This window comes from Schistocerca cancellata, chromosome 1 (genome assembly GCF_023864275.1).
Source record: "Schistocerca cancellata isolate TAMUIC-IGC-003103 chromosome 1, iqSchCanc2.1, whole genome shotgun sequence".
Taxonomy (NCBI): domain Eukaryota; kingdom Metazoa; phylum Arthropoda; class Insecta; order Orthoptera; family Acrididae; genus Schistocerca; species Schistocerca cancellata.
Genome location: NC_064626.1, coordinates 1,202,201,577 through 1,202,220,911, shown reverse-complemented (window position 1 = coordinate 1,202,220,911; position 19,335 = coordinate 1,202,201,577). Strand labels below are relative to the sequence as shown.

At 45.3% G+C, this 19,335-nt stretch overlaps 1 protein-coding gene across 2 annotated transcripts in view; it reads right to left on the bottom strand.

Moving 5' to 3' along the window:
* The window catches only part of LOC126094596 (lachesin), a 326,905-nt gene that overhangs the window by 90,291 nt on the left and 217,279 nt on the right, over nt 1-19,335 (bottom strand). For both annotated transcript variants that reach the window (XM_049909067.1, XM_049909076.1), the window contains exon 6: nt 4,975-5,259. In XM_049909067.1, the coding sequence (XP_049765024.1) occupies nt 4,975-5,259 (285 nt within the window). The remainder of the gene's footprint in view (nt 1-4,974; nt 5,260-19,335) is intronic.

Here is a 19,335-nt window from a genome sequence, read left to right as displayed (position 1 = left end):
CATTCTCCATCTCAGCCATACGACTATGGAACGCGCTCCCCTGTGATCTGCGTCTTATCCAGAACCACTCAACATTCAAGAGGGAACTCAAGACTTACATATTAGGGACGGTATAGCCACCATTGTTGAGACCCTCTCATCGTTTTCTTTCTCCTCTCCATCATAGCTTCGAATTTTGCCATTCTATTTCCCTTCCTCTAACCTATCTACCTCTTCTATATCTCTTTCACCCCATTCTATCGTCTTATGTCTCTGCTTGATGAGAATAACTCACAAGCTGCAAGAATATAACGAGAAAATTCCAAACTAGCAATAGGACTGACATTCATAAAAGAAAAAATATGTTTACTTTCATATACATAGTCATTACTATTATTATTATTCTTGATTGTTATAATTAATTTTGATTATTGTAATTATCATTGTACTACTTTTATAATCTCTATTTTTTTCTGTAACATTAATACTGTATAACATGTTATATGTCCTTAATGTTCTGTAGAAACTGAAATTTGTTGAATCTGAGTATGCCTGGTTAGGTGTAAGAGAGGGCCTGAAGGCCCTAATATTGCCAGGTAAAATAAATGCATAAATAAATAATTTATACCATCTCCGCCAGATAAATCGTCCTGTGGTATATACTTATGTCCAACTGTGTGAAGTTTGGTCGGGTTCCTATTAGAAACATACTAATTCGTTCATTTCGATAACTAGCTACATTCTCATAACTTATATTTACCACTGTCATTTTTACTGTTCATATCCTTTGTGTTTATAATATTTCTGTCTTGCTTTCTAATTAAATGCACATCTCATACCAGAAAAGCGTATGTAACGTTGTCCATTTACAGTGGTAATAAATCTTTTCCTCTGTTGTCAACTAGAATGTACTTCTTCCGTAAGTAATAAATGGCCCAATAATTTCTCTGTGAATATTAATTTTTATATATCTTTTTTCATTAGTCGGACATCTAAGGATCAAGATCAGAGTCATCATGAGAGTTGATAGTTTTCTGTTTTTCGCTTAAGCCGGATGTTGTTCATCAATGGACCGTATCCAGCACAGTGTTTATCTGACAATTTGTCACAATTTTTTCGTCTCTCATCTCAAGTACCGAAAGTAGCTTCTTATTTTTATTTTCTTTGCCTTTTTAAAGACCAGAGCTGTTAATTTCATCATCTGCAACAAAGCTATTCGGTACTTATTGTCCCTTCACATTGTTTACATTATTTTACGCTGCAGTTTCTTGGTTTCAGACAGACAATTGTTCACCGATATTCCTGTTTCTGACCCTTATATCTGCACTCTGGTCATCAGTTTTCGCGATATGCAGCTTGTACCTGCTTCGTTGGAGGTAATCACTAAATGATCATTCGCGACAGTTATCGCCAGCTATGATCGATTCATACTTCATTCTGCAGCTCTTAATAGCTTCTCGCAAGTACATTTTAAACAATGCGGATTATAATTTCTTCAAATCTTTGTTAGATTTACATCATTTTGCGTTATTCTTGACAATCCTTACCAACATCTGCATCTTACTGATTTTGTTTATTTCTGCTTGGAATGTTTCACAACATTCCTTGCCTTTAGAAATTTTGAATCTTCTGAAGCAATGAACTACTTTCATCGGCTTACTTTACACTCCAGTAGAGCCATTGTACGGTCTCGGACTTTTCCAGCCAAACGTCACGATAGCTGGCAGAAAGACAAGGAAGCCGCAATTAGGTATACTTGGGAGCGAATCTCTAATTTCACCGTTTACCTTCTGTGCAATGAAAATTTCACGAAAACCGTGGACAAAACCGGGAGACAAGCACTATTTCTACTTTAATCAAACACAGAAAGTTGAGAGTTTACTATATGCAGAACTAGGGTATGAGCATTATTTCTAATTTAATCTCTGACAAAAAGTTGAGTGTCGAAAGTGTGTCAGAGATATTTGGGTATGTGTACATACGAAGTTCGCATCTTTCCGCTACCGACATTCGCCTTATGAGCAAGGAAGAACTGCCGAAAACTGTGGTAGTACTGGGAGACTGGAACTGTTTTATTTTATTTCTGTTTTATTTCATTTCTGGGCACTGTTGCTCATTGTCCCATTGAACTGCACGTGTTTGTGTGTGTGTGTGTGTGTGTTTGTGTGTGTGTGTGTGTGTGTGTGTGTGTGTGTATGTATGTGTGTGTGTGTGTGTGTGTGTGAGTGTGTGCGCGCTTTGTGTCTGAATAAACTCCCTGTCAATTCCAAAACAGACAGTCTGTTGCTTGGTTGGTTGGTTGGTTTAAGGATTAAAGGGACCAAACTGCAGAAGTCATCGGTCCCTTTTTCCTAAAGAGACAGTCTGTGTTGCAACATTTGTTGACTAATAAAGCGTTTCACGCTCTTACCGCATCATCAGATTAACTGCAAAACATGAAAAAGTAATTATTACATAAAAGTTTGTCTCTCAGACCTACCTATACCATTAAGTGGCAGAATAAGCTATGGTGCGAATATGCAAACTTACCTTAAAAAGGCAGCGGAATCCGCGTTTGTCAGCATTAAGAACTATGGCGGCGATCACCGTAGTCAAACTTAAAACCTTGGAAGAAAGCAGCTGAAGCGAAAAGCACAAACGTGAGACTGAAGATAAAAATCCTGAAACGATGAAACCGACCATGCAGCAGCAAGAAACCATGATACACACGCGAAGCAGAGTATTTAGGACAAAGGAGGTAAATGAACTCACCCAGCACCAGTTACCAAACAATCTAGATAACCCGGTGTTCATAGGCCTGTGTCTCACTAAGGAAGAGACTGCCTTTATTTGGAATATGGAAACGACGTTGTTGCATCATACCAGAGCAGAATGGAGCAATGCCCATCAATTCCACATAAGAAACACAAAACAACTGTAAGCAATAAACAGTGAGTGTCTGGTAACAAAGTGAAGTGAGACACCTCACCAGCGCTCGTTCAATGATCGCATTCCGAACGCTTTTCCGCAGCTTCAAATTCCACACTGTTGTGTCAGGCTACTTCAACAACAGTCTCTCTGCAACATTCTTGTGATAATCTCTTGGAATGTCTGCCACTCGCGCTCTCTTGGTATTCTGTGAACGTCTGGGGATGAGTAGATGCCGCACGTGAGTCAGATATTTGAGTTTCTGCTTGTGCGTAATACGTTATGGAAAACGAGACTGACACTCACTATTCAAATCCTCAAAATTTCTAACATTCTCATAGCGAAATTTTGAAAATGTAGGAGACTCATTCGCAAATACAATTTATTTCAACCAAAATACCTTAAAGCCAACACAAACTATATATTTTACACTCCAGATTGATTTGTGACGCACAGTCATCGTTTCCAAAAACTTTTGTAGCCCATAGTGTATCCGCAACTTATTGGACTTTGTTATTTTATTTATCAGGTTTCGTGGGAACTTGGGAGCATATGTTGTTTGTTGTACTTTTATATTTTATTGCTCGGGCTTCTTGGGAACAGGAAAGCCAAAGTTGCTTGGTCATGGAGGAGCCAGTACGTAGTTTACAGAATGCTGACTGGGAAATGTATAAACATAGAACTAAACAATTAAGGACACACAAAAAACAGTAAATATAAGAAAAGCGTGCGGATGATCCTACTACATGTTACCGAGACTGTTTTGAGCACGCTGCACACGTTTTGCTAGGAGGCCCTTACATATTCTCCATACTCTCTCCCGACCTCTCCCCATGCCATCTCCATATTTTTTGGAGCCCCGAAGAAAGACATTAGTGGCTGTCGGTTTCTTTAGGATGAAGAGGGGCACGCCTGGGTGCAATCATGGTTCCGTAGGCGATGACTGTCTTGTCCCCACTGGAAAAATATGTTAACAGTTGAGACGAATACATTTGAAATAATAAACACTGTACCTACATTTTTTCATCTACCTCGTTTCATTTGACCGCCACTTATAACTGTGCTCTTAAAGTCATTCCGATTTTCATCCAAGCCCCCATTTCATTCTGTTATGCAATGTAAGCGTTCCCTACTCTTGAATAAGTTTACCAAACCGTGGGGAGATAGCATTATCGATTGTTTCTTGGCTCACAAAATTGATATTAAAAATGGCGCTTTATGATTATGACGTCCTACCCCTCTTAAAGCCATTCCGATTTTCATCCAAGCCCCCATTTCATTTCGTTCTGCAATGTAAGCGTTCCCTACTCTTGAATAAGTTTACCAAACCATGAGCAGATACCATTATGGATTGTTTCTTGGATCACAAAATTGATATTAAAAATGGCGCTTGTTTTTCTAGCACTAAAGGAATTGGAGAAGAAAAAAATGTGTGGATGGTCCTCTGCTGGAGAAGGTGGGACCTCTGCAGCGGCGGCGAAGAACGGTAACTTGCTGTCGGAAGTTGCAGTGGAGAGTACAGACAGAAATAGAAAACTGCTGGAGACGGATATTAAGTGAAGCAGCTGTGAAAAGAAAAATATAGTAAAAGACTGGAAATAGAGTTCCAAAAAAATAAATATTGATGACTTTAAAAAATGGTTAAATGTGACAGAGATTCGTTACTGTCACGTAAGTGATACACCACTGTGAGTGTAGGGGCCCTAAAGTACTGATAAAAATTGAGCTTCGATTGGTACAGGAGATGGTCGGCCAACCTTGTGTGATCAGCCAGTGGGCTAAAGACCAAATTAGCCACATACTATACTAGGTTTGCATCAGTTACGAATCAACCTGATATTTAAACAAAGAACTGACGTTCAAATTCGAGTGTTATGAAACTTGTAACCATAACTGGTATTTAGCAATCACAGCGAAAGTAAACTACTGCGTCTCACTGCACGAATAACATATCAAGGGAGCAGTCATTTATATTGACATTCGTGGTAATTCGACGGAGAAGAGTGTCAATTAACACACACTATGGATACAAAAGAAGGTACACTTTACGTTCTTTCCACAGGGGTTTGATCCAGCAGACAGACTCACCATAGAGCCTTATGGAGCCCTCAGTTTCGCCCAGCGAGTTCTTGGAGATGCAGCGGTAGTTGCCGAAGTCGTTGGCGGTGAGGCCCCGGATGGTGAGCCTCATGTGCGAGCGGTACGACGTCTCCTGGATGTCGGTGTGGTACTTGCTGGTGGGCAGCAGCATCACGTTGTTGTAGACCCAGTAGCTGATGGCGCGCGGGTACGCCTCCGTGTGGCAGTCGATGATCACGTCTGTACCTGACGGCGCGCCCACCAGCTGATTCGGCACCCAGATCATCGGGGAGACTGCAACAGGTGGCCTATTCCATAAATACATGGCGTATAATTGAAATTCAAATACGAATATTGAGTTGCGAATTGGGCAGTTACCACAGGGTTCCATTCTAGGCCCAAGTAGCTCTGGATACTTATTAACCCTTTCACATCCTCTGGCTACAAATGTGTGAATTAACTTTTACTGTGTCTTAGCTACAACTAACTTTTAATCTTTTCGTTATATGCTAGTGCTGCCAACTGCTGGGCATCACTATGAAAATATCAGCAAGTAAATGTAGCAGTACGCAGCAGCACGTGATCACCAGTATATACGCATGTGGTTGAATCACTATATTCTACCGTATTCTTGCGTATTGTTTATTGTTATTTTTCATGACAATTTTCAAATGATAGTTTTACTATTTACTACAACAGAGAGTATGCCGTATTTAGTTATTTTACTCGATAAAATGAAGTCAAGTGTACAAAGTATATTTTGAAAATGAGCACATATTTTTGAATAAATCTTGCATCTAAAATCATTTCATCATCACCTAGAATCATTACCACACAAAGAAAACTTTTCTTTCCTCAAAAAAAAAAAAATCAGGTATGAAACGGCTAATAAGTGGTACATGAAGATGACAGATGAGACAAAATTTCTTTGAAGAAAGCAGACGTTTCACTACAAAATATATCGTAAAGGACCTGCCAAATATGAAGTGAATCCCAGGAATGACATCTTACTCCTAGACAGACACCTCTCAGCTGATTTGTTCGGCCTGCTTCGGGCTTGGCACATGACTGTACTATGTCATCAGCACCCGAAGTGCATGAACCCCACCAGATCAGTATGTAATGAAAATTCGTACCAGATAGATCTCGTATATAAGTTCTGTACATTACTTCGATGTCTTACTGACTTCTATATACTGTTATGTGAAAACTGCAAGCTCTTCCATAAGTAGTTGGGATCTAATTGGAGTGTAACCGTCACAAGGATCTGATTTTGGACCTCAATTCCTCTTGATACGTGTCAATGAGCAGGGTATAGACATGAGTGATGCTTCAGAAGTTGTTTGGAGATAACGAGATTCACCATGAAATACAGTGAAAATGATACAGCAAATAAAGTAATGAATCCCAGGAACGACGTCTTTGTTTCGAGGACAGCCACCCGCCTGCGTTAAAAACTTAGGTGCACGATACCTTCACATCATGAACACTAGGGATCTGTTATGCAACAAAAATCCATATAGGACAGATGACCTTTTCTATTAGTTCCATACAATATTTACTTGGTTTCAATGTTCTCTAGATACGTTTGCTGCATATAGTCTCTGCCAATTTCGATTGCATTCAGTTCTCTACCAATTTCGATTATGATGAGCAAACGCCGCAACTTGACGAACAATACAATTTTCAACGCAGCTGGTACATGTTCTTGAAATAATGTAGTATAATTCCTGAAAGTACTGCATGCTGTACAGTACCATGATTACAAAATGACCATTCTCACCTCATCCCGCTGAACAAAAAATGTGCACAAAGCACTCTGACAGTAAGACCTGGCATTTATATGTTTGTCGTCGTTATGTTGTTATTTTTTATCCATTGTGGAAGAGTCAGCGCAACTGTTATCCATACACTGGTAAGTGTGACGATGATAATATTACAACTAAAATAAATATTTGTACAAAACTTACTTACTGAATATAATGTCAGTTGCAATTGTCAAATAATTTATATTAAAATAACAAACAATGGAAACTCCAGGTAGGAATACAAAAAATGTAGGAAAAGACACATTGCTACTTACGCGAAATAATACACGTCAAATTGGAGACAGGCACGTTTAAAAGATTTATAATATTGCAAATAAAATACTTTCATACTATTCTTGTTTGATACATATATTAACATCTGTATACCTCATAGAAATTCTTAATAATGGACTATGTCTACAGCATAAAAATCACCTTTGAGACACTAGGAGCATCACGGTACCTATAGACATGTTTTTGAAAATAATGCGATTTCTTTATAAACAAGTATTCTTCGACGTGTTTACATTTTCTTTTAACTTCGAAGTTTCACAGGTGTTCTGCATGGTAAAATGTGTAAAGAAAGCCGTGTAGCATACAAAATCTATGTTTCAGAGTATAACTTAATTTAAATATGTGCAACTGATACTAGAACCATTAAGTAAAGTTTGTAGAAGAGTCTTTGTCAAAATCAGATTATTGGTTAAACTAATCTATAAGCGTGTAACTAGAACAATGTGAACAGTAGTGTAGTAACAGCGGTAATATAATTATTTTTTAAAGTCTGAAGAATGGTCTCCGTATTCTCATAAAAGTAATTGTTTTTGGCCAAAGGTAGATTTATTGCTACTATACTGTACCAATAATATAAATCACGTCACTATCAAGAATGACATTGGAGGAACGAAGGCATTGGTAAACTAACACCTGGTGTACATAGAATAGAAGGTTTCTTAATTACATTTTAAATACACTGTATATAGTGGAGTCGAAAGACATGTTAGAACTTTGAAGTTGATTAGTGAGGTGTGCAAAGATTGCAACTGTCCACAGAAGACAGAGGTACGGGTCCAAACACTCGCCCTTCTGGAAGTTATCGTTTATAAGTGATTGTTTGGCGCAGACGTAAACTCAGTTATTGTTTTTGAGTGAAGGTTAGGTTAGGAAACGTCATGAGGCACAATGTGAGTGGTCGTATTGGCAAAAATACGCGAGGCCATTGACACTTGTGCAACTGGAATTTCATAGTGATTTGTGTACTATAAATGTAGGTACCGCAACAGGTTGCCGTAAACATCTTATATACATAGCGGATGACGAATTGCAGCTATGTTTTAATTGGTGTTCTATGGAGGTATAATATCCAACCAGTCGCTTCTGTGAATTTGACACGATTCATTGTCTCTGTCAATGGCCTTGCTGCAGTGGTAACGCCGTTGCACACCCCAAGATCGAGGTTAAACGCTGTCTGGCTCTGCTTGCTCTTGGATGGATGAGTGACCGAGTGTGCCGAACACTGCTGGAAAATGAGGAGCTACTTGTCTGAGAAGTAGCTGCTCTGGTCACTCTCACTGAGCACTGTGCTGGCCACATCTTTTTCCATACCCACGTCCAGTGGCGCCAATGGCCTGAGGATGACACGGTGGTCGGTCAGTACTGTCGATCGATTAAGGCCAGTTCGTAGTTTGCCTTCACTGTTATCTGGTTTTCGATCCACTGTACACTCGTCAGTCGGAGATGTTACACGAAAATTATTTGCTAAGCTATACACAGTTACACTGCATGACAAAAAAGTGAAACATGCTGAAGGAGTGGATGAAAATAAATGGAACTTCATAGTTTAAAAGGTTATGTGGTGTTGCTTCAGTGATTACAAAATCGAATCGATTTTACAAAAACGTGGCAGCGTGAGCACATCAGTATAAGGTTGCATCTCTTCTTACATCGATGCATACAGTGATTTGGTTGGGAAAGGTACCATAAAGCCGTTGGCCCACAGCTGTTGTAACTGATCCTTGATGTCCAGTGACTGAGAGAACTCTGACTGCACGAGGGTATGTCATGGACATCGTACATCCTGTTGTGTTACCTCTTATGCGACAGTATCTTGTTACCGTCTTCAGGCGCTCCAATGATCGTCAACAAATGTCATGAGTCTCCATGAAATGCCAGTGGGACGTTTTAAGTATTCCTGTGCGCACTAAGAACCCCATATACAGGGTGATTCAAAAAGAATACCACAACTTTAAAAATGTGTATTTAATGAATGAAACATGATATAACCTTCTGTTATATATCATTACAAAGAGTATTTAATAAGGTTTTTTTTCACTCAAAAACAAATTCAGAGATGTTCAATGTGGCCCCCTCCAGACACTCGAGCAATATCAACCCGATACTCCAACTCGTTCCACACTCTCTGTAGCATATCAGGCGTAACAGTTTGGATAGCTGCTGTTATTTCTCGTTTCAAATCATCAATGGTGGCTGGGAGAGGTGGCCGAAACACCATATCCTTAACATACCCATATAAGAAAAAATCGCAGGGGGTAAGATCAGGGCTTCTTGGAGGCCAGTGATGAAGTGCTCTGTCACGGGCTGCCTGGCGGCCGATCCATAGCGTCGGGTAGTTGACGTTCAGGTAGTTACGGACAGATAAGTTGATTGTGGAATTTGCAGGTCTCTGCTAGCTCTGCGAGTCGATTTTCCTGGGCTGAGAACAAATGCTTGCTGGATGCGTGCTACATTTTCATCACTCGTTCTCGGCCGTCCAGAACTTTTGCCTTTGCACAAACACCCATTCTCTGTAAACTGTTTATAGCAACGTTTAATACACCACCTATCAGGAGGTTTAACACCATACTTCGTTCGAAATGCACGCTGAACAACTGTCGTCGTTTCACTTCTGCCGTACCCAATAGCACAAAAAGCTTTCTGTTGAGCGGTCGCCATCTTAGCATCAACTGACGCTGACGCCTAGACAATAGCGCCTCAAGCGAACAAATGTACAACTAAATGAAACTTTATAGCTCCCTTAATTCGCCGACAGATAGTGCTTAGCTCTGCCTTTTGTCGTTGCAGAGTTTTAAATTCCTAAAGTTGTGGTATTCTTTTTGAATCACCCTGTATATTTCCATTAGCACTTGCGTGATACCAGCTCGGATACAATCTCCGTCCCACGTCCTCTGCACCACTGTGTCATCCTCAGCATCCGTCACTACCATTCGCAACTTGACGTCCTACCCAACGGCTCACCTGACTGTGTCGAGAGGAGTAACATCGCTGTGCCTCTCCAAAGCATTGTATGAGTGGCACCTTTCCCCAAATCGCCGCTGTACTCGCCGATAGGGGTCGTCCAGTGCAGCGCAGAGCCGCGACTCATCGCTGAACGGCAGTGCGACAACATTTCTCAGTAATCCATGGTATCCGGTTAGCACATCGCTCCACATGCAGACGTTTACGTTCTGGTCCTAACCACAGCCTATGCAAGGGTAGGTAATGTCCTAGTCCGGCTGGTGTTAGTCTCGGACCAATGGTGTATAATGACACAGAATTTTGCGTGGTGTCCATTACCGCCCTCGAGTGGTATACTCAGATGAGAAGGGATTAATACGTGACTGGTGCACAGTACGGTGATCCTCTCTTGTGAAGATCAGACGTTGTCGACTGTCTCCTTGACGATTAGTACGTTTCCTCGCGATCAAACTTCGGGTCACTGGCACATCAGAATACCCACCATATATCTGCGAATTGCACGATTCGCCTTCCTGCCAAATGGAGACAAAGGAGGCCCGTTTCAAGCTCTGTCAGGTATTCATAACACTTACACATGTAGCCGGCCGGGGTGGCAGAGCGGTTCTAGGCACTACAGTCTGGAACAGCGCGACCGCTACGGTCGCTGATTCGAATCCTTTCTCGGGCATGGATGTGTGTGATGTCCTCAGGTTAGTTAGGTTTAAGTAGTTCTGAGTTCGTGGGGACTGGTGACCACAGCAGTTAAGTCCCATAGTGCTCAGAGCCATTTGAACCACTTTTGAACTTACACGTGTGCGCGGCATCTCCGAGTCTTTCTCTATGATTTGACGTTTTTCGTGCACCTTACATAACCTGCCAGTCTGGTAACAACACAACACACTAACGGAGCAATTTACTCCGGTTGCCTTTCTATTTGACACACAGAACTGCAACTCTACTCATTTACATTACCATCAATGATGTTTCTGTATGTATGAAGTCACATTGCCGTCCGACCGGGTGCCTCACTTTTTCTGGCAGGCAGTGTTGATACTAAAGTGATGACGATTTCACAACACCTTGGTATCCACAACAAATTCGTTATCGGAATGAATTTCTCATGGGCACCACGCTGCAATGCACTCAGAATGATCATAGTATCAATGGCTCAGAAAATAATGTTCCGTACCACATCCTTCCGATGTTGATCTTACAGTTAGTCGAAACGCTGCGCAATAGAATAATGAAGATATTTTCGAAATCCCATAATTACCTCCCACTGCGACGCATAATTTTGAAATTTGTCCGAGAGATATCTACAGTCTTTCTCTGTAATGGCGCAATGACCTGGCACTCTGAAGCGGATCCGGGGGCTCGGCAATGCTTCGTACAGCAAAGTGTCGACACATGCGAAAAAAGGCCACAGCTCAAAAGATCATATGAGCAGATTAATGGCGTCACATTGGCACCAAATTTTAGCAAAATTCTGCCCAACGCCACCGTGGACAGGTCATACTATACGAAGGTCGTCGCATCCCCAAATGTATCAAATGGCTCTGAGCACTATGGGACTTAACATCTGAGGTCATCTAACTTAAGGACATCACACACATCCATGCCCCAGGTAGGATTTGAATCTGCGACCGTAGCGTTGGCGCGGTTCCAGACTGAAGCGCCGAGAACCGCTCGCCCACACCGGCTGGCCTAGCAGCCCCCATTACCCAAATTTCTCTCCTGCTTTTGACGTCCCTGCCATGGATGTCAGAACCGCGACATCCATTATCGAAATCACCCGGTTTTCTTATGGTTGGCTGAGGGAGACACACCGCCGCACTGAAAGAATACGAGAAAGCCTCATGACGTGGAATAAAGGGCGTCTATGAAACGACACCTTTCCCAGTGGCGTTGATTCCCATACATTTCGCGGCTGAAAGAGAAAGATCAGTAACGCTAAGAAGTTATTGACTACATTTGACATTGCTCGCACCATAGAACGTTTCAATCCTCCTCTAAGGACATTGTGGTGCTGCATCCCCATTGAGCAAAAGTACCTTCTGCTGCTTCATATTACGTTCACATTTCGTCTAATGGTTTCGAACGGCCACTAGTGGTTACAGTCTGTACACGAGAGCAAAAATTACTGTCGCTCTGTACATGAAAGTGTTGCAGCCTCATAATGTGTGTTTAAACGTCCAAGGGTGTCAAAGTTTGTCAAGAACATCCTCCTGTTATTCATCGTACTGCGAACTATCATTTTCGAGCGCTAAATATACAGGGCTATTACAAATGATTGAAGCGATTTCATAAATTCACTGTAGCTCCATTCATTGACATATGGTCACGACACACTACAGATACGTAGAAAAACTCATAAAGTTTAGTTAGGCTGAAGCCGCACTTCAGGTCCCTCCCGCCAGAGCGCTCGAGAGCGCAATGAGACAAAATGGCGACAGGAGCCGAGAACGCGTATGTCGTGCTTGAAATGAACTCACATCAGTCAGTCATAACAGTGCAACGACACTTCAGGACGAAGTTCAACGAAGATCCACCAACTGCTAACTCCATTCGGCGATGGTATGCGCAGTTAAAAGCTTCTGGATGCCTCTGTAAGGGGAAATCAACGGGTCGGCCTGCAGTGAGCGAAGAAACGGTTGAACGCGTGCGGGCAAGTATCAAGCGTAGCCCGCGGAAGTCGACGAATAAAGCAAGCAGGGAGCTAAACTTACCACAGCCGACGGTTTGGAAAATCTTACGGAAAAGGCTAAAGCTGAAGCCTTACCGTTTACAATTGCTACAAGCCCAGACACCCGATGACAAAGTCAAACGCTTTGAATTTTCGGCGCGGTTGCAACAGCTCATAGAAGAGGATGCGTTCAGTGCGAAACTTGTTTTCAGTGATGAAGCAACATTTTTTCTTAATGGTGAAGTGAACAGACACAATGTGCGAATCTGGGCGGTAGAGAATCCTCACGCATTCGTGCAGCAAATTCGCAATTCACCAAAAGTTAACGTGTTTTGTGCAATCTCACGGTTTAAAGTTTACGGCCCCTTTTTCTCCTGCGAAAAAAACGTTACAGGACACGTGTATCTGGACATGCTGGAAAATTGGCTCATGCCACAACTGGAGACCGACAGCGCCGACTTCATCTTTCAACAGGATGGTGCTCCACCGCACTTCCATCATGATGTTCGGCACTTCTTAAACAGGAGATTGGAAAACCGATGGATCGGTCGTGGTGGAGATCATGATCAGCAATTCATGTCATGGCCTCCACGCTCTCCCGACTTAACCCCATGCGATATCTTTCTGTGGGGTTATGTGAAAGATTCAGTGTTTAAGCCTCCTCTACCAAGAAACGTGCCAGAACTGCGAGCTCGCATCAACGATGCTTTCGAACTCATTGATGGGGACATGCTGCGCCGAGTGTGGGAGGAACTTGATTATCGGCTTGATGTCTGCCGAATCACTAAAGGGGCACATATCGAACATTTGTGAATGCCTAAAAAAACTTTTTGAGTTTTTGTATGTGTGTGCAAAGCATTGTGAAAATATCTCAAATAATTCACTTCATTCATTTGTAATAACCCTGTATGTAAATTGATGCGCCAGGAAAACGGGTGGTTTTATTGGCGCCCTTTATGCCACCCCCTGTGGGCTTGTTGTAAGGCTTATGAGCGGAGCTTTATATGAAATGTATTCCTCGATCACTCCGAGAAAACCGCATGATTTGAAAGCAGAATGTAGCGGGTCTGAGTTACTTCGCAAAGACGTCAAAAATGGGGTGAACTGGGTGAATTGCAGGTTAAGATGCGATGTGACATGTGTCCGCCGGCCGGAGTGGCCGAGCGGTTCTAGACGCTTCAGTCTGGAACCTTGCGACCGCTACAATCGCAGGTTCGAATCCTGCCTCGGGCATGGATGTGTGTGATGTCCTTATTTAGGTTTAAGTAGTTCGAAGTTCTAGGGGACTGATGACCTCAGAAGTCAAGTCCCTTAGTGCTCAGAGCCATTTGAACCATTTGACAAGTGTCCCATCAAGTATCACGTCCAGGGTGACGTTAGGTTGAATTGAGGTATTAGTTGGTGCCAATGTGATACCACCGACCAACATTACAGCTCTCATGAAGTTTTAACTATGGTCTTTTTTCCGCATATTTCATCGACCCTGATCTTCAAAGCGTCGCTTATGGAGAGAGTGGCGTCGCGTGGTGTCACGCTATTGCACCGTCACAGGAGTTTTTAGGCACGGTTGAAGCAAATTTCAGACTTGCAGTCGTAGACAATTAGGGGTTACGAAAAAGTGAACGCCAAATTTTGTTCCGCAGTGTAGTTGATGACACAGTGAACCTTATCTAATGTTAGAGCCAGCGACTGGTTGTATATTATACCTACTTAAGCCTTGAATAATACACTCCTGGAAACTGAAATAAGAACACCGTGAATTCATTGTCCCAGGAAGGGGAAACTTTATTGACACATTCCTGGGGTCAGATACATCACATGATCACACTGACAGAACCACAGGCACATAGACACAGGCAACAGAGCATCCACAATGTCGGCACTAGTACAGTGTATATCCACCTTTCGCAGCAATGCAGGCTGCTATTCTCCCATGGAGACGATCGTAGAGATGCTGGATGTAGTCCTGTGGAACGGCTTGCCATGCCATTTCCACCTGGCGCCTCAGTTGGACCAGCGTTCTTGCTGGACGTGCAGATCGAGTGAGACGACGCTTCATCCAGTCCCAAACATGCTCAATGGGGGACAGATCCGGAGATCTTGCTGGCCAGGGTAGTTGACTTACACCTTCTAGAGCACGTTGGGTGGCACGGGATACATGCGGACGTGCATTGTCCTGTTGGAACAGCAAGTTCCCTTGCCGGTCTAGGAATGGTAGAACGATGGGTTCAATGACGGTTTGGATGTACCGTGCACTATTCAGTGCCCCTCGACGATCACCAGTGGTGTACGGCCAGTGTAGGAGATCGCTCCCCACACCATGATGCCGGGTGTTGGCCCTGTGTGCCTCGTCGTATGCAGTCCTGATTGTGGCGCTCACCTGCACGGCGCCAAACACGCATACGACCATCACTGGCACCAAGGCAGAAGCGACTCCATTCGTCCCTCCATTCACGCCTGTCGCGACACCACTGGAGGCGGGCTGCACGATGTTGGGGCGTGAGCGGAAGACGGCCTAACGGTGTGCGGGACCGTAGCCCAGCTTCATGGAGACGGTTGCGAATGGTCCTCGCCGATACCCCAGGAGCAACAGTGTCCCTAATTTGCTGGGAAGTGGCGGTGCGGTCCCTACGGCACTGCGTACGATCCTACGGTCTTGGCGTGCATCCGTACGTCGCTGCGGTCCGGTCCCAGGTCGACGGGCACGTGCACCTTCCGCCGACCACTGGCGACAACATCGATGTACTGTGGAGACCTCACGCCCCACGTGTTGAGCAATTCGGCGGTACGTCCACCCGGCCTCCCGCATGCCCACTATACGCCCTCGCTCAAAGTCCGTCAACTGCACATACGGTCCACGTCGACGCTGTCGCGGCATGCTACCAGTGTTAAAGACTGCGATGGAGCTCCGTATGCCACGGCAAACTGGCTGACACTGACGGCGGCGGTGCACAAATGCTGCGCAGCTAGCGCCATTCGACGGCCAACACCGCGGTTCCTGGTGTGTCCGCTGTGCCGTGCGTGTGATCATTGCTTGTACAGCCCTCTCGTAGTGTCCGGAGCAAGTATGGTGGGTCTGACACACCGGTGTCAATGTGTTCTTATTTCCATTTCCAGGAGTGTACATTAAAGTTCAAATGGTTCAAATGGCTCTAAGTACTATGGGATTTGACATCTGAGGCCATCAGCCCGCTAGACTTAGAACTAGTTAAACCTAATTAAACTAAGGACATCACATACATCCATGGTCGAGGCAGGATTCGAACCTGCGACCGTAACGGCAACGTGGTTCCGTAGTGAAGTGCCTAAAACCGCTCGGCTACAGCAGCCGGCTAAATGAAAATTGTGAGGCTAGTAATCCGTGAACACTGTAACTGCTTGCATTTCACACATGCACCCTGTGTTATAACACAGTCACGGAAAAATTGTTAGCCAGTATAGGCAATTATTAAGGTAATTTGACGTGACACGTTCAGCCGAAGCGGTATCGCGCCGGTTCCGCGGCAGGATGACACGATGGTCAGCCCAGGTCACTTTTTGTCCATCCGGTCTGAGTTACGTCATGCTGGCTGCGATCGACAAAGGCCGACTCGGCACTCGACATATAACACAGTCCGGCCGTGTGGCCGGCGGTGTTTGCGACAGAACGCCGGCGTGGCGGGCGGTTGTAACCGCGAGATACGCCGGCCTACCGCGAGGACCGCTGGCGACGAGCGACGAGCAGCGCCGCGCAAATCACGCCGCGGAAGCGCCGACCGGCCCGTCGCTGTCGCCGCAAATCACCGGCAGCAACTCGCGGTGCTGGACGCGCTCACGGCCACCGCGTTGTCACGCCTAATCACGGAACAGCACTGCGTGACCCGCCGCTGTACCGAAATAAATAAACCTCTCTGATATCTGGAGTGGGCAGAGCATAGCCCTGCAACGGGACTGTATCAGCTTTACCGTAAAGAATATTTCGAAATTTTAGCATAACCAGATTATACGTACAAATATTGTTTTTCAGGTTGCCAACCTTTTTTATGCATCTACATATACATCTACATCTACATGGCTGCTCTGCAGTTCACACATAAGTGCCTGGCAGAGGTTTCTCTGAACCACCTTCAGACTATTTCTCTACCGTGTTATATTACGCTGTGAGACCAAAGACGTTCCTATGTTTGATTATTTCTTTATTACGCCTATTTCGGCGTGATTGTCTTCTAGCCGAGCGGTCTAAGGCGCTGCAGTGATGGACTGTGCGGCTGATCGCGGCGGAGGTTCGAGTCCTCCCTCGGGCATGGGTGTGTGTGTTTATCCTTAGGATAATTTAGGTTAAGTAGTGTGTAAGCTTCAGTCTGCCGCCGGCAGTGCTGCGAGGCGGTCACGCGCCAGAGCGCTGCGGGCGAGGCGCGCACGGTGTGTTTGTGTTTACTTCGGCCGCTGTAAGTGCCGTTTTCCCTTCTAGACCACCATGGCGCACAACTACCGGAAGAAGACATTACGTTTCAACTTTTGTTCCGACTTCGCCCGACCCAAGGCCCTGCAGGTAGAACGATTTATTCGCGGTGAAGTTAAAATACCACTAACGGATCTAATTGGTATCCACTTGTCCATAGTTAGCAGTACCGTCTACGTCAAAATGATCAACGATACGGCGTGCGACAAGGTGCTTCAAGAGGCAAAACGTGGACAGCGCTTCTGTCATTCCGACGGCAACGTCGGACCCGTTACCGTCGATCACGCAGGTCTCGGCACACGGACGATAAGGATCTTCGAACTGCCGTTCGAACTACCTGCAGACGTCGTCATCGAGGCGCTCCGTCCCTATGGCAAGGTTCTGGAACATGTTGCCGAACGATGGGTACAATTTCAAACCTATCCCGTTTTAAACGGTGTTCGACAGGTCCGCATCGAGTTGCAGAAACACGTGCCTTCCTATCTACGTATCGGAGGCCGCCGTGCCATTATAATGTACGACGGCCAACCTCGGACCTGTTCCGGTTGCGGGAAAGAAGGTCACCTACGGTCTGAATGCATTCAACGACGTGTCGCGCAGCTCCCGTCTACAGTTTCGTCCAGTCCGTCGCCCGGTCCTTCCGATCGGCACGTCCCACCGTCCCAGTCACCTATGGACGGTGCGGACGTCCCACCTGACAACCTTGCCGCCGAACAGGCTCCCGCACCGGACGCTGAGGAGAACAGTACTTCTTCACAACACCTGTTTGACAATTTCATTGTACCCACCGACGCCTTCGAACCAGGTCGACGCTCCTCCTTGCCGTCGTCCGACACTGAGGAACACGTGCGCAAACAACGCTCGCCACGTAGGCGCAAACGCCGTCGCCGTTCACCCACGGGCTCTCAAAGCGTCGCCACCCGCGACGACGACGACGACACCCAACCAGCCGACATTTCCACACAGAGGTCGGCGGACAACTTTCACGATGAACAAGACGTTTCGCAGGACGGGACCACTATGGAGGTCGCCACGCACAATGTAACGATCGGTGCGCCGCTTGAGACGCCTGTCTCCCCGCCGACAACTCCAGAGCTCTCTCACCACGACGCAATTCCCATGGACATTGGACAGACCCACGGCACAGGAGCATGGGCCGACGACATTGACGAAGATACGCCCCCTCCTCCGGATGAGTTGCCTCCGCCGGACAAGGCTGCCTGTTAACATCAAAAGCGACGCACTGCAGCTGATGGGACGGGACTTCCTGTCGGTGCCCTCCTCTTACTTCCCTTGGTGATGGTAGATGCGCGTCCACCACCACTGAAACAAACGTACCGGTTTGCCTCACTGAACATCAACATGATCGGTGCTGCACCCAAGCTGCAACTCCTATGTGATATGCTTCGAGCGTCTGACGTCGACGTCGCCCTTCTTCAGGAAGTACGCATTGCCACACTACCACCAGTCTACGGCTACGACTCATACACGTCCACATGTGATCAGGGCGTGGAGTGGCTTTCTACATACGCGAAGGAATCCCACTCAAGGACACGACAATCCTTCCCTGTGGAAGAGGCATGGCTGTTACCATCTTCGACACGCGCGTCATCAATATCTACGCTCCGTCTGGCTCCACGAACCGTCGGCAGCGGTCCACTTTCTTCGGATATGACGTGGCGCCCCTGTTTTCTGGACGCTATGATCGCCTTATCATGGGAGGCGATTTCAACTGTGTTCTACACCCGCAGGACCAAATGCCTGGTTATTCGCCATGCCCGGCGCTGCTCACCTTAATCGAAGATTTTCATCTAGTGGACGTTTGGGAGAAAATTCATGGCAATACCCCCGGTTTTACCCATTATTCAGCACATTCTGCGAGCAGACTGGACCGGTTTTATGTCTCTGCCCACCTTGCCAATGAAGTCGCCCAAGCTGAACGATGGCCCCTTGCATTTTCGGACCACTGCGCCGTAATTTGCTCCCTGGCTCTGCCACCTCAATCAGTGTGGCGCAGCAGAGGTTACTGGAAGCTTAATACCTCCCTCCTTAATGATCCACACTGCCGACAATGTATTGCCACTACATGGGCGTCTTGCGAAAGACGCCTTCCGCAGTACACATCCACGTTCCATTTGTGGCTCAAATGTGCCAAACCTGCAATCAGAAAGGCCTTCATACAATGTGGCAAGGAAGCAGCAGCA